Raw genomic sequence first — 16,520 nt, forward strand, 5'->3', positions numbered from 1 at the left:
AGCGGGTTTTCATACAAACGTAGTCCTCATTTTCTCTCTGGACGTCATGAGAAATATTTACACAATTTGTTATGGCTAGCAAGGTTTACCATAAATGTCGCAATCACATTTGAAAACTAACATCGAGCGCTTTCAGCAGCTTATAAAGAAGTCACTCAGCTGTCAAGATAATTTAGTGTTGCATTGATGGAGTCTCAGTTTTTATCCTCATATCATGAGCAGTAGAGCTTACACAATTTGTTGAATTTTAGTAATTGAAGGTAATGTAACTCTGCCACTATCCTGCGTTTAAGTTTTGCCATCTGATATATGTAAAGATTGTAGCGAAAAAAATATGTCATACAATGCCTTGGGTGGAACTTGAACTCACGGCCTCTTCATCATAAGTCATAATAATAAAAATTCTAATTCCTAGATACAACTAAAATACGTAAACATAATACATAATATACCACAATATTCTCCATAAAGTTGATAATCAATATCCAGAGGAAAATGCGGCCTAAGCTTGTATGGGAAATCGTCATGTATCCTCTCAATGCAGCCGGTGTTCCGCGTAAAGCATGCAAGGCGTGGAGTTCAATTGCGAGCGAAGCGCAATCTGAATTAGTTCAACGATTTTCAACTGTTTATATTTACATACAAAGCGCGCTACGTCATTTATTTACTCGCTCTTTGGTTTGCACGTAAGTGGGTCGGCTTATAGTGGAACTATTGAGGCTTGTGTAGTAGATTTACTTATAGTACAAAAGAAAAAAAAAGGAAAGAAAAAAAGAAAAGAAAGAAAAGAAAGAAAAAAAGGAAGAAAGAAAAGAAAAAAAGAAGGAAAAAAAGAAGGGGAGGAAGAAAGGAAAGGAAGGAGGAGGAAGGAAGGAAAGGTTAGCTGGTAGAGAATGCCTTTTGGTATTAAGTTCGCCTTTTGTACATTTTTTTTACTGTGCAATAAAGTTTAAATAAATAAATAAATAAAAGATACGAGTCCCTCTACTGTACTAGACTGAACTATTCCCAAATGTTTCTCCTCTTTAGTAGGTACACTACAGACAAGAAACATAACGGGAGCGAGGAGCTGAAGGAGAGACAAAAATAGTAAAGGTATAGCGCAACGCCTCTCGCTGAGACTAGCACATAATTGACTGTCATTCAGTACGCTCAGTTTGTCTTGATGTACTAGTATGGGTACTAAATGTCCTTAAAGACCGAACTAGTATACTTATTTGAGATTGTACTAGTTGGGAGCGAATAGCGATCTTTTCAGTGAACAAATAAGCACAACTATATTGAGTTCGCAAGGATATTTTGGTTTTAGTTAGCCTCATAACAATGCACTTACCGTTTATATCTTGCCCTAAATCGTAATTGATGGCCCGAGATATTGCCGGCCGCTTTTATTCGTCAACGTGACTGTAAATTGTTGGCAAGCGATCAAGTAAGCGTGATAAGTGTTGATTGATACGCGATCTGGGCTGTACACAGTAAATATACAAAAAAAAAATAATGTTATTTATGGGCGTAGATTACTAGTATCACTTATTTGATGTAAATATTATAAAAATACTAAGCAAATACTCCAGTCATTCCTATGAACAGTGTTTCGATCACGTATAATAATATGATGTTTCGTTTCGGCGAATCGCAAATAAATATCCGCAAGGACAATGAAACCATTGACATTCAGGCAAATATCAAACCAACGTACACAGACATCTATTTTTATTCAAATTTCAAATGATGACAAAAGTGAAACTGTTGCCAGTGGTTTTCGAACCTCTTTATAAGTTCATATTGATATCAGGAAAATGGAAATCTTTAAATGCTGCCTGTAGGTATCCTTAAGAGTACCAAGGCACTGTTCAGAAGTTTTGGCGAAAGGTCACAGGCTACATAGACATGTTTTATAAATACGCGCACTTTTCCTAGTTGATTTCATACTCCAATTTAACCTCTTATTCCATTGCTCAAGTCAATTTTCCATTTTTTTTGAATGAACTATTTAACATTTCAGTGGTTGGGAGGTGGAGGCGGGGGCGGAGGCTGGGGCGAGGGCGCGGACGGGGGCGCGGGGCAGCGGTTCTCCCGCGGCAAGTGCATCACGCAGCGGCGAGGCGCCATCAAACACAACAAGTAAGTGTCCCACCGAAACATTCCAGTGGTTGGGAGGAGGCGGGGGCGCGGGGCAGTCTCCCGCGGCAGGTGCATCTCGCAGCGGTGAGGCGCCATCAAACACAACAAGTAAGTGTCCCACCGAAACATTCCAGTGGTTGGGAGGAGGCGGGGGCGCGGGGCAGTCTCCCGCGGCAGGTGCATCTTGCAGCGGTGAGGCGCCATCAAACACAACAAGTGTCCCACCGAAACATTCCAGTGTTGAGAGGAGGCGGGGGCGCGGGGCAGTCTCCCACGGCAGGTGCATCTTGCAGCGGTGAGGCGCCATCAAACACAACAAGTGTCCCACCGAAACATTCCAGTGTTGAGAGGAGGCGGGGGCGCGGGGCAGTCTCCCACGGCAGGTGCATCTTGCAGCGGTGAGGCGCCATCAAACACAACAAGTGTCCCACCGAAACATTCCAGTGTTGAGAGGAGGCGGGGGCGCGGGGCAGTCTCCCACGGCAGGTGCATCTTGCAGCGGTGAGGCGCCATCAAACACAACAAGTGTCCCACCGAAACATTCCAGTGTTGAGAGGAGGCGGGGCGCGGGGCAGTCTCCCACGGCAGGTGCATCACGCAGCGGCGAGGCGCCATCAAACACAACAAGTAAGTGTCCCACCGAAACATTCCAGTGGTTGGGAGGAGGCGGGGGCGCGGGGCAGTCTCCCGCGGCAGGTGCATCACGCAGCGGCGAGGCGCCATCAAACACAACAAGTAAGTGTCCCACCAAAACATTCCAGTGGTTGGGAGGAGGCGGGGGCGCGGGGCAGTCTCCCGCGGCAGGTGCATCACGCAGCGGCGAGGCGCCATCAACCACAACGAGTAAGTGTCCCACCGAAACATTCCAGTGGTTGGGAGGAGGCGGGGGCGCGGGGCAGTCTCCCGCGGCAGGTGCATCACGCAGCGGCGAGGCGCCATCAACCACAACAAGTAAGTGTCCCACTGAAACATTCCAGTGGTTGGGAGGAGGCGGGGGCGCGGGGCAGCGGTCTCCGCGGCAATTGCATCTCGCAGCGGCGAGGCGCCATCAAACACAACAAGTAAGTGTCCCACTGAAACATTCCAGTGGTTGGGAGGAGGCGGGGGCGCGGGGCAGTCTCCCGCGGCAGGTGCATCTCGCAGCGGCGAGGCGCCATCAAACACAACAAGTAAGTGTCCCACTCGAAACATTCCAGTGGTTGGGAGGAGGCGGGGGCGCGGGGCAGTCTCCCGCGGCAGGTGCATCTTGCAGCGGTGAGGCGCCATCAAACACAACAAGTAAGTGTCCCATCGAAACATTCCAGTGGTTGGGAGGAGGCGGGAGCGCGGGGCAGCGGCTCTCCCGCGGCAATTGCATCTCGCAGCGGCGAGGCGCCATCAAACACAACAAGTAAGTGTCCCATCGAAACATTCCAGTGGTTGGGAGGAGGCGGGGGCGCGGGGCAGCGGCTCTCCCGCGGCAATTGCATCATGCAGCGGCGAGGCGCCATCAAACACAACAAGTAAGTGTCCCATCGAAACATTCCAGTGGTTGGGAGGAGGCGGGGGCGCGGGGCAGTCTCCCGCGGCAGGTGCATCTCGCAGCGGCGAGGCGCCATCAAACACAACAAGTAAGTGTCCCATCGAAACATTCCAGTGGTTGGGAGGAGGCGGGGGCGCGGGGCAGTCTCCAGCGGCAGGTGCATCACGCAGCGGCGAGGCGCCATCAAACACAACAAGTAAGTGTCCCATCGAAACATTCCAGTGGTTGGGAGGAGGCGGGAGCGCGGGGCAGCGGCTCTCCCGCGGCAATTGCATCACGCAGCGGCGAGGCGCCATCAAACACAATAAGTAAGTGTCTCACCGAAACATTCCAGTGGTTGGGAGGAGGTGGGGGCGCGGGGCGGTGACTCTCCCGAGGCAAGTGCATCACGCAGCGGCGAGACATAATACTTAAGTAAGCATTGCCTCACCAAAACATATATTTATAAAATGTTGCTTAGACGAAACGAAACTAAAGTGTGTCAAGTCATCTCCGACATTAGAAAAGCGGGGGAAATAAAAAAAATTTAGGCGCACATGTTGTCGTCCCATAGACAACAATATAGACATGTATAATTACGCGCTTTTTTTCTACTGACAAACTTTTATGTATATAAGTAAGGCCGGCACTATCAATAAGTTATATTATGTAGAGCCCCAGATCCTAATCTTCAAGCTCAAGCTCTATCTTCACAAACTCTATATTTACCTTTGCTAATCCTTCAGCTTCTAATCCTCCCGTAAACGGGGACAATAATCTGGGATAACACAACAAATATGATAATAATATAACATGAGTAACATGGTTCCATGATGCCATAAAATAGGTACAGATTTTTAATTTATTTAACATTCAGAGATTTGTAAATATGTCTTCGAATTCAAATCCCAAAAATACGTACAGAAACAAACTAGATACCTAATTCCATGTAATGATCTCTTTACGGCCGCGATAATACTAAAAACACTATCTGGAGGCGTAGCCGAATGGCATTTCTGGCCCCGTAGCCGAATGGCATTTATCCGACGCCAAACGAAAGCGATACGCCGCTGGCTCTGTCGCGCCAATACGCAAGCGCGATAGAGATAGATCTACTAGCGCTTCGTTTCGTGAGCGATTTTGCCATTCGGCTAGCCACCCTGCGACGCGAAACGAAAACGAAACGCCGCGAAAGGTATTGTCTGGCTCTGTCGCGCCAATACGCACGAGCGATAGAGGTAGATATCTACGAGCGTTTCGTTTCGTGAGCGTTTGTGCCATTCGGCTACGTACCCTGTACAGAACTGGCGCTTATGAGCGTAAATTGCGATGAAAATATTCGCATAATAACCAATAAGAATTTCGTTTACGAGCGACGCGAGAGACGCTCGCGCGTTCGCCGCGGTTCATTGATCTTGTGATGCTAATTACGATGTTATATGTGTTCTATGTCTAAATGACCTTTTTATCAGAATTTCGGTAGGACAATCCACTTAAATCGTTAGGATTAGGACTTCTGTAACGGAAAGGACCGACTAAACATTCAACTGGCTCTATCGTCTAAACACTGTTAAGATGGGGGCATACTACCTAAGGCCAAAAAGTTACTATCACAATGTGTTTGTAATTTCTTGTTATTTTACTAACTTTGACGTCTCCCCTTGCGAGTTGGAAGTATAGTACTTATAGCGTCTAGTTTCAGTATAGTTTGCTCTTCGCCCTAATAACGCATAAGTAGTACGCATCCTCACACGCACTACTAAACCCATCTTTCTCAGTTGACTTTTACGACACCCACGGGAGGAAAGGGGCGGTGAAACCAGCCCTGGATCGAGCTAGGAGGGCAAAAGCTGGCGCCCCTTGCACTTACTGAAAGTTCAAATTTCTCTCTCTCAAACTCTCGGACTCTCGTTCAATTTTTGGGTCTGGGTGAAATTGGTGAAATTCTTATTAGCCCGTCACTATTAAACGCAGTATTAGGGTACTAGTATCAATACACATTTGATTATTTATATAATTGTTAGGTATTTAAGTGTATGTTTAGCAAGTTTGTTTACCGCTGGGCGCCGCCCCCTCGTTCCTAGTTACCTGGTGTCTCACGTCAGATTTCTTGGCTCAAGCCGTGGCATTCCATAGATCAAAGCACGTGGGAGCTGTCACTTAAAACACTCAATACTCACTCAAGAATAGAACGTAAATAGGGAAAATGTACTGCTAATGAGTTTAGAGAATCAGACGAATGTTTTAAAGGGTCTTCCGCGTATATTAGTCACGCTACGCGTCATAGTTACGAGACAAAGAAAGAGTAGGTGAAGTAAAATTAAGTTATATGTCATTATATAATTGCCAAATACCGTAAACCAAAAACGTATTGCGTTACCCAATCCATTTAATCCGAGTTTGAAGTTAAGCAAATCAAATAAAGAAAATGCAATGTCTAAACACATCTCCGATCTCTGTTCCAGAGTGCACGAAGTCAACGGGCATCGATTCGTGGCCAAGTTCTTCAGGCAGCCGACCTTCTGCGCGTTCTGCAAGGAATTCCTATGGGGCTTCGGCAAGCAGGGCTACCGGTGTGCGGTCTGCCAGACTGCGGTGCACAAGCGGTGTCACTGCAAGCTGCTGGGGAAATGTCCAGGGTCGTCGGCGCAGTCGGCGTCTACTGTGGTAAGTGAGAGCTTTTAGAAAAGGGTTGTTATGGGGCTTCGGCAAGCAGCTACCGCTGTGCACTGTCTGCCAGACTGCGATACACAAACGGTGACACCTTTATTAGTTTTAATTTTTAAACAGCATGCATCAGACAGTAGAATCTGAGTCTGAGAAAATGTAGCATGAGCGGGTACTGAGCAGATGCTAGAACGCTTGTACACGGAGAACCGCTTTATATTATAGACTATTTATTGTATAAAATATTACTTGTTTCAGTACCTGCGCGAACGCTTCAAAGTGGACGTACCTCACCGGTTCCGTCCTCACCAGTTCATGTCTCCCACCTTCTGTGACCACTGCGGGAACCTGCTCTATGGCTTCTTCAAACAGGGGCTCAAATGCGAAGGTAATGATGCAGTCACGATGTGGACTGAATACTATCGCCTATGGCTGGTTTAGTGTCACGCGGACCGAACTGCGCGGAGTGATCCGCACCGGACTATGTAGGTACCTATATTAAGACGCAAAAGGAGCAAAAATGCTAAAATGGAAAGGCGCCCCCCTTTCAATTTGGGAATTTTAGTTAAATATACTAGTGTTATTAACTAGATTTATCGAAAAAAAATTGTCCATTCAGAACAACTCAGTTAAAAGATATTGCGAAAAAGTCTCCAAAATCGATGTTAAGCTCTCGACTGTTTCCTCCTTCAAAACTTAACAATGAAATAATCTTTGTCGGACAGTCTAGTTTTTTTTGGTAATTGTTAACAATTTTGTATATAACACCTTTTTTTGCGCCATAATGAAAAAGGTTGATTTTGGAATTTTTTGATGGGCTCTAGCGTCTGTAAAAATCAAAATATCAAAGAAATGAATACGGTCCGCGTGACACTAATAAAACCAATCAGCGACCTTTTTGCACTTTATGTGAGGTTTTCGTTGGGTTTTCGTACTTACTTGCAGAAAGTAAAAGGACACACCAACGAAATAGGCTATATGACAACACAGTGTGCTAGGACCGCAGCCCAGGGATAACTCTCCCACGACACATGTCGCCAGAACGCGCTTTAATCGTACATATCGCTGACTGTGTTATTCGATACCGTTTAGTTATGTTCAGTCTTAGTACTTACTAGCAATGCACGGTCGAGAAGTTTCCAAAGTTGCAGAACATTCCTCATGAGAATTTTCGGTAACTTCTGAGAATGTTCTCGAGAACGAGAATTTATCAGAATACTTAGTAACTTCGTAGTTTATACCATAATTTCGTCGAACTCAGCAAGTCAAGACGTAGTCCCGTGGTAGTGCGCTGGCTTCGTATGCCGATGTTCTCAGGTTCGATCCTGACAGCGATCTTTTTGTTTTTATTTTGTTTGTTTTTTTGTATATACTTATATTGGCATGACCAAAAACAGGCATCAAGAAATAATAGTTCGGTACCTAATTTAAAAAAGTCAGAACTAAAACTGTGAAGTCTGAAAGTCGAAATGTTCCCTGAAGTATAGTGAGAATTTAAGCAACTTATAGTGAGAATTTAGGTAACTTATCACTTATCAAATAAATAGCTAACTGTAATAGACAATATTATACCTATAATAACATATAGTTTTATATTATGCCCATTTAAACATTATTTCAAGTATATTCTCTTGTTTAAATAATAAATTGCATGTTGCGGGAATGTTCTGAGAACATTCTCAAGAATGTTTCCGCTTTTTGGGAATGTTCTGCAATTTCTACATTACTAGTACTTACCACTAAACCTCGTGTAATAATCGGTTTAGTAAGCATATCGCCCTTCTTTAAATGATTTCACCCGGCGTCGCTGGCGGTTACATTAACATGTCGTGGTAACGTTGTCTCTTACATACCCCCTTATTCATAAACGTACTCTAAAGTTATCAAGTCGATAAAGTTCGTTTGTCCTTTTCAGGCGTATTGGTGTGATAGAAAAGGACAAACGAACTAAGTTTAGAGGGTTTATGAATAAGGGGTTAATTTGACCTTGAATAAAGTCAAATGAACTGCTTTAAAATTGATAAAAGTAGGTGAATCTAGTATTAAGCACTGGCGTAAAAATGTTTTATTTTTATCGTAGTTCTTTATCGCTTTTCCGTATTGGCACTACAGAACCAGCTAGCTAACGATATAAGAGTAAGCGGTTGTGGCGGGGGCCCAGTTAATTTTGCGAAATGACTACAATACGCAGGAGCGATAAAGATTTCCATTTTTGACGTTCCTCAACGAACCATAGGTACTTAAATGCATGCATTTAGTTTTTAGTCAGCCAAATGCAATAACCGCAGGAATGTGATTTTGATCGCCTCTGGCTAAGCTAAAAACGAGATATGACCAGGCGGTCTAGCACAGCTTCCAGTCTTGCGCGCGAATCTCTAGCGCACTTTATGTAAGGACTCGCGGGCGACATCTCAAGATGTGCTAAATTGGTAGTATTTTCGAATCGATTTTCTATTCATATATTAGTAAAGTAGAAGTTACAATCCAAATACGCACCAGAAGCCGGCTTAGGCATGTCTTGTTTTAAATTACTCGTATGTTCAAATTTTCATGTAGAGCTACCATAGGTACCACCATTAAAACTGAAATTTAAAGTTACACATGTGAAAGAAACACGTGTGAAGAAAAGTGAGCAAGGCCTCCAGTGCCTGAGGCTGGAAGCCTTGCTCACTTTTTTTTCAAATGTGTTTCAAATTTATTTCAGTTTTAATTCATGTAAGGTACAGCGGGGCAAATCTCGACTGGGGGACAACTGTAATTAATCCATTTTTTTCATTATTACACTATGCTGTTGAGTTCTACATGTATCCACTGAACACATGGTAGGTACCATGTAAAACCGGTGGACACTTTATTTAATAATGCAAACACGGAAACACGGAAAATATGGACCAGATACATTTGCTTCCCAGTCGAGATTTGCCCCGCTGTACCTTATATAGTAGTGTGACTACTTTAAAATAGCACAAGTTAAAATATTTTCATAAGAGGATAATTTAATTAGGTGATCAAACGAACTTACCTTAAGTGAAGTTCGATCACAATTATGCGAAGCTCCTTGTCCAAGAGGGTTTAACACTGTAGTCCGCCCATGGTGTCGCGCCAATCACTTTTTTGAAAGCTAAAAATTTAAAGAGAGAAAAAACACCTCTCGTTTGACAGTTGGTTGACAAGTCATATAGTTTAAAGATGTTATAGTAATTTATGAACAACCCTAAAATTAAGGGGGGAATACGTAAGGATTCCGGGTGGGTTTTGGGACTGCCCTCTTGGACAAGGAGCTTCGCATAATTGTGATCGAACTTCACTTAAGGTAAGTTCGTTTGATCACCTAATTATGCTCTTCTCCTTGTCCAAGAGGGTTTAACACTGTAGATGTTTAAAGGTAGGGTTGTGAGTAAATATCAAGCACAGTTATATAAAATTTGAGATAACATTTATTTGAACTCTCAAAGAAAACAACATAAAATTATACTTCTAAATTAATAACATTAAACTTAAAATTAACACAGTATAAAAACTATTCATTAGTACAGTCTAAAACTGCTTGGCTAAAACTTAAAGTTTGGGTGACTGGTCTATTATAATGTCTAGCAAAGGTGGCTGAACTTTCGGACCACCCAGCTGTTTTTTGAATTTGGTCAATGTTCAAACCAGATCTCAGAGCAGCTGAAGTAGATGAGTGCCTTGTGGAATGTGCTGTGAATATATTTACATCAATCCCAGCTTCTTGTAATGTCTTTTTAATCCAACGACTTATGGTTTGTGTAGAAGCTGGAAGGTGCGGCTTTTTAAAAGTCAATATTAGTCTCTCATGATTGCCTCTTAAGGGTTTTGTAACATCTATGTATGACTTTAATGTTCTGACAGGGCATATTTCTATTTTAGTTTCATAAAATGGAAGTTGTAACAATGGCTGAAGACTACCTTTTTTAGATGTTTTTATTAAGTCTGGGATGAAAATGGAAACCGCATTATTTGAGAATTTAACATTATTAAGAGAAATCAGTGATAGAGTTTGTACTCTGTGACCAGTAGCTAGAGCTAGCAGCGTAACTAATTTTCTTGTTAATATTTCTAAGTGAACATTTATTGAAGGTAAGGTAGATAAGTAGTTTAATACTATTGAAGGGTCCCAAGTAACATTATACTTCGGTTTTGGAGGTTTCGACCTGTAGATTCCTTTCATCATTCGTTTGACCCTGTCATCACTACCTACTTTAGGGCCTAATACTAGAGATAGTGTGGATCTAGCGGAATTTAAGGTGCCATATGATGCACCCTGTTCAAAATGTTCACTTAAAAATTTTAGTATATATGGGATAGATGTTTGATATGGGTCTAACTTATGTGTATTACAAAACTTCCACCACTGTTTAAGAGGAGAGTCGTATTGTCTCATAGTGTTGAGTGACAGCGAGTTCAGCATGACTTGTCAACCAACTGTCAAACGAGAGGTGTTTTTTCTTTCTTTAAATTTTTAGCTTTCAAAAAAGTGATTGGCGCGACACCATGGGCGGACTACAGTGTTAAACCCTCTTGGACAAGGAGAAGAGCATAACTTGTGTCAATTGGAGCTGTAAACATGTTTTAAATAAAGATGCAACTGTGTTTCCAAACTAACGAGACAAACTACAGACACACGATTCTAATAGGTAGGCAAAAGGAGTGGTATTATTACTTTTCATGCATGGGCCATGTTGCCAGGCAGTGATTTATTTATTTATTTGGTTCACCAACAACTGTTTACACTGGCCTATAAAATATTGGAATTTATACAAGCAAATTGTTTACAGACTAAGTGCAATAATTACTTACATGTATAAAACACAGCATGCGTTTCATACAAAGAAAGACTAGAAAAGGTCCCGCAAACAATAACTTAACTTATTAATATATAATTAAGGTAATTGATTGTTCTACAGATGATTCAGTACACTAGATGTGGATAGATAACTATGTACTTACTGTTTAAATTTACTTAAGTAGCGAGTGATGGCAGGTGGACCAAAATGTTGACCGAATGGTGGCCGCTATAGGATGTAAGAAGCGCCTGGCATCCGTTGGCTCGTTGGGTGGATGACATTCGAAAAGCGGGGCACTTCTGGATGAGATTAGCCGGACCGGGATAAGTGGCGTACACGAAGGGAGGCCTATGCTCAGCAGTGGGCGATTAATGGCTGAAATGATGAATGATGATGATTATTACTTTCACTGTCAGTGACCTACCAAGCTGGTTATCTGTTTACAGGTATTTTTCGCCAAAAAAATCGGAATTATCGGATACAAGGGTAGTACAAAACTAGCACCGATAGTATGTCTACGAATTTTACACATCTAAAAAAAAACCGACTCGAGAGATTGGTAAAATTTGGCCGGCTACCATATGAAAATTAAACACTTTTTCAGATAAGATAAGATAAGATAATATTTATTGTCAAAGTTATGTAGGTACATAGGTGTTTTATATATTTACAAATTTCATCAGCTTGCCCATTTCGGGCGTACAATAATAAACTTAACTAATGCATGCAACAAATAAAATAATAACATAATTGATTTTCTATGTACATAAAATATTTATTTAAATTGTAGAAACTTTGTGCTAGAAGCCATTTCTGTATAGTTGGTGCTTTTTTACGCACTAGTGCGAGAAGTGGTTCATTTATTGTCAGGTCAAAACTTCGGAGGGCCATCTGTACCTACTGAAAAACATCGTTCGATACACTTGCGAAAAGGAAATGTACTATTTCGATTTTAGCCTCTTAAGTTATATTAACGCATGGTTTAAAAGAAAATGACCAATGGTCGAATCGAAAATTATGTACTTACAGTCAACAACAGTAAGTATTAACAAGTAAGCTAAAAAATGTAAAATTTGCATGACTTATTTAAGTCTAGATATATGAAAATATATTTTTGACTAAGATCTGTAAACACTATATCTATCGCAAATAAATAATTATGATTATGATTATGAACACATGTATACATATTTTTGGCACTTTGTCTGGGAATTTCCGGGGAATGTGGTATGCGTTTGTAGAGGCGGTATGAAAATTCTAAAGTTTACGTTTTGACTATCTTCAGTTTGCGAAAGTAAGTAAGCTGCTACGACATCACTTGCTACGGCGTAGCGCTACATCGTAGACCCTCGTAGCAATCTACCACCGTAGAAAGGTGGTAGAACCTTGCATTCACTGCTAGCAACCCGTCAAGCGAGCGCTCTATATGGTTAATTGTTATCAATTAATATCTGGTTAATTGTTATCAATATCACACCTTTTTTGGCGGCATATTCAAATAGGCCTTCTTGGAATTTTTTATGGGCTCTAGCGTCATTAAAAATAAAAATATCAAAAAAAGCTAAACAGTCCGACACAGATAAAAATAATAATAATATGCATAATCTCAATTATACCTGACTCAATTAGAATCATAATAATAATAAAGAGTTTTGTTTGTAAAATTCTATAGAAAATGACTGAAATAAACAGTTTTTTTTAAATAATAATCTCTCTCGCTCTAGATTCAAAAACCAGGGAGGAAATAGTCGAGAGCGTTCATAGAATAGAATAGAATAGAATAGAATAAATAGAATAATTCTTAATATTATAAATGGGGAAGTGTGTGTGTCTGTTTGTTTGTCCGTCATTCACAGCATAACGGAGCGACGAATAGACGTGATATTTTAAGTGGAGATAGTTGAAGGGATGGAGATAGTAACATGGGCTACTTTTTGTCTCTTTCTTTTTTTAATGAAATATGCAGCAAACGAGCAGACGAGCCGCCTGATGGGAAGCAGGTTTCTAGCCCCCCACTTCCCTAAAATGGGAGGTGGAAGTTTGTATCAATATGTATATGTAATTTTTGAATTTAACGCGAGCGAAGCCGCGGGCAAAAGCTAGTATATTATAAATATTCCCATGTAATCGGATAGGCTCATTCACCTGGAAGGTTGCCCGATCTTTAAGTGACCTTTGTGTTGCGTTGACTTATATATAGCTAGTATATCTAGGTTATTTACGGAACAACCACAGAACGTGCAGACGACATTGAATTCTATTGCGCCGCGCGAAGGTCGTCGCCAGTGAATGGGCCGCGAACTCGCGGCCGCCGGCATGTACTTGTAGCGCGGTGAAAGGATCGCGGAGTGAGCCGCCCCTGGAACAACATAATATAAACGGTCAAAAATAAGAAAATTATGTCAAGGAACAAACAATGTTCATGTAAACCAGTTCTCGACGAAAATATGACTTTCATATTTCTGATAATTCTTAGTTCAAAAGAATTTTAACTGTGGGAGGTAGAAACAAAAGATAAAGTAAACAAATTAACCATAAGGGCAAACGAGTCGTGTCGCGAGCAACAATAAACTAGTTTTAGTATGTCTTTGACATTGACTTGTTCATTTTCACGACAGGTTTTTTACCGGACTGAATAAATGACACTTTTCGTGGGAAAGGTCGCTGAAATATCAGAAAAAGCTGATTTATTTACTTAATTTATTTGAATTTTTAATATGTTGAGTTGCAGGCCTCTATAGGTACGGTGACCGCTTTCCATCAGGCGAACCGTATATATGCCTGTTTACCACCGACGTAGTATAAAAAATGTGTATATTTTTAAATACTAATAATTTTATAAAATATCATGTTCAATGTGGTGACAGGTTAAGAATTTCACCACCCCCTTTCTTCCAGTGGGTGCCGTAGAAGTTTTTTTCTGCGTTTATACCTACTTGCTTATTTATGACTGTTATGACTCAATTAAGTATATTTTCACAACGTAATGCGCTGTATAGTGTTGGCAGCACGAACATTAGTAAGTACCTACTTATTTCGCAATTAATCAACGACATCGGCGGATTTCGTCACTTAAGTTACAAACGGAGTCATCGGCTTAAGATCATTTCCGGTGAAGCCAACTACAATCTTTCGTATATGATATCTATTTCAATTTACACAATCAAAATTAATAATTTGTATTTTTAAAAGATTAGGGGGATTAAGTGAAACTTAACTTATTTTGCACACTAGTGCGGGAAATAGCTCTTTCGGTGCCTATGTCGGAAGCTAAAAGGTTCCTGTACATGTACATGTACTGTCTATGTATTACTACTCTATGATACTAGTATATAAGAGCTGTATTCACCCATATATAGGATTGCAATAAACGTCCTAAAGATAACTAGTCGTTTCGATTACTTCCCACATTGCACTTTAATTTTTAATTTTATCCACACCATACAGTTGTCGGATCGGAGACTGCATTCTCCAAGACATCGTCGCGTGAGCCACATGTGATGAGGCAGGTGTTAAGGCCTTATAAATAAATGATCTAATTAAAAACAATTGAAGTTTGAATTTTTTTTATTATCCACACCGTAGGTACACTAGTCTGATGCCATTCCATTCTTCAAGATACCGTCACATGTTTCACTTCTGGTGGCCTTGATCCAACACGGAGGCACACGTAAGGCCATAAATAAACCAGCTTGTTTAAGGGAATCGAAGACTATTTGTTTTTAAGTTATGTACCTACACCATACACTTGACGGATGTCACTACATTCCTCAAGACACCGTCACGTGATATACTTGCGGTGGCCCTGTTCCAAGTTTCCAACACGGGAGCGACACTTAAGACCCTATAAATAACCCAGCTAGTTTAAAATATTCAAAATTCTCAATGTTCTTTTAAGTTAAATAAATAAAATAAAATAAAAAGCCTGTTTATTCCGAAACCAAAGACCTTAAAAATATAAAAAATAAATTAAAGTACTTAAAAAAAAAATAATTTGGTTTGGACCCCTTTCGGGTAAAGGCCTCCTCCAGCTCCAGCCATCTGTCTCTGGTTTTTGCCACAGTTGGCCAATCTGTGGCTATTTTGCAGAGGCCGTCCGACCATCTTGCGTTGGGTCTACCGTCTCTCCTCTTGCCACTAGGGCCCTTCCACATGGTAGCGATTTTTGTCCACCTATCTGCGTGCATCCTGGCTACATGACCCGCCCACTTCCATTTTGATTTTAAACTATATTCTAACGCATCAATTATTTTGGTTTTCGCCCTTATGTCTTTGTGTCTTATCTTTTCCTTGAGCTTTATTTCCATAATGTTGCGTTCTATAGCCCTTTGGCATGACGTGATCTTATGCCTTGCCTTCTGCGTATATTTCCAGGTTTGGCTGTCTTTTAAGTTAGCCACCTCATAATTCACTTGACGGATTACATTCTCCAAGACACCGTCATATGTTCCGCTTGTGGTGGTCTTGCTCCAATACGGGGAGGAATCCTAACAAACCCTATAAATCAATCGACTTTTTTTCGACCATCAAAAAAAATCGACTTTTTTAAAGTTATCCACACTTGACGCATGCCACTACAGAACGTCGCGTGTTCCACCTCTGGTGGCCTTGCTCCAAGACGGGGGCGACACTTAAGTCCCTATAAATAGCCTACCTTGATTGACACCTACACCTACCTTGGTCAAATCAGCCGCGAATAGGAAGTGATGCAACGGATTCGAGAATTCAATCTTATTATAGAACATTTAAATTATTTACAGATCAGCAGACCATGTAACAATTTTGGATTGTCTATGACCATTTATGGAACAGCGCGAAATTGTGTCTTTATACTAGGACATGATTGTCGCGAGAGTAGGTATGTCGCCGCAACATAGATCACACGTCGTGATTGTCTAAAATATAGTAAAAATATGTCGCGAAACATAGCATAAGGTAGGTACGTAATTCAATTTAACGTATGTAAGTATAAATTAAATACGAATAGATTCGCTTTCTTTACGATGAAAGAAGACCCTGCTTTTTAATTGCAAGCATATTTTATTAAAGTAAAAATTAAATAAATTGATTAAAATGACAAATTATCGAATCAACTTTTTGACCGACAGTGTCTCTGGCGTTACCAAGAAATCGAACTTGTAATAAAAAAACAGTTTATTGGGTGTAACAGTTGAGGCCTTTAACGTTTTATAAATACACCATTTTCAAAAATACGGACATTGAGACATTGCCGTAGTCAAATGCAATGAATATACTAATGCTATGAATCTACGATGAATCGCTACGCCGTACTCCGTAGACAACATTCATAATGTTCAATGCGTGGGTTTAGATTTGGTACTTTACATTAGATTACCTAATCGAGATGTAATCGTTCACTACGCGTCATTTTAACAAATTCGAAAAGCTTTCAGAGAAGACAA

At 41.1% G+C, this 16,520-nt stretch overlaps 1 protein-coding gene across 3 annotated transcripts in view; it reads left to right on the forward strand.

Annotated features, from left to right (window-relative positions):
- Positions 1-16,520, forward strand: part of LOC125226746 (putative protein kinase C delta type homolog) — a 62,344-nt gene that overhangs the window by 14,627 nt on the left and 31,197 nt on the right. For 2 of the 3 annotated variants that reach the window (XM_048130833.1, XM_048130834.1), the window contains exons 2-4: positions 2,006-2,124; positions 6,091-6,292; positions 6,551-6,680. In XM_048130833.1, coding sequence (XP_047986790.1) covers positions 2,006-2,124; positions 6,091-6,292; positions 6,551-6,680 — 451 coding nt within the window. Of the gene's footprint in view, positions 1-2,005; positions 2,125-3,754; positions 3,843-6,090; positions 6,293-6,550; positions 6,681-16,520 lie in introns of those variants that run through there. The other variant, XM_048130835.1, reaches the window with a different exon arrangement.

The sequence above is a fragment of the Leguminivora glycinivorella genome, chromosome 5, assembly GCF_023078275.1.
Source record: "Leguminivora glycinivorella isolate SPB_JAAS2020 chromosome 5, LegGlyc_1.1, whole genome shotgun sequence".
Lineage (NCBI taxonomy): Eukaryota > Metazoa > Arthropoda > Insecta > Lepidoptera > Tortricidae > Leguminivora > Leguminivora glycinivorella.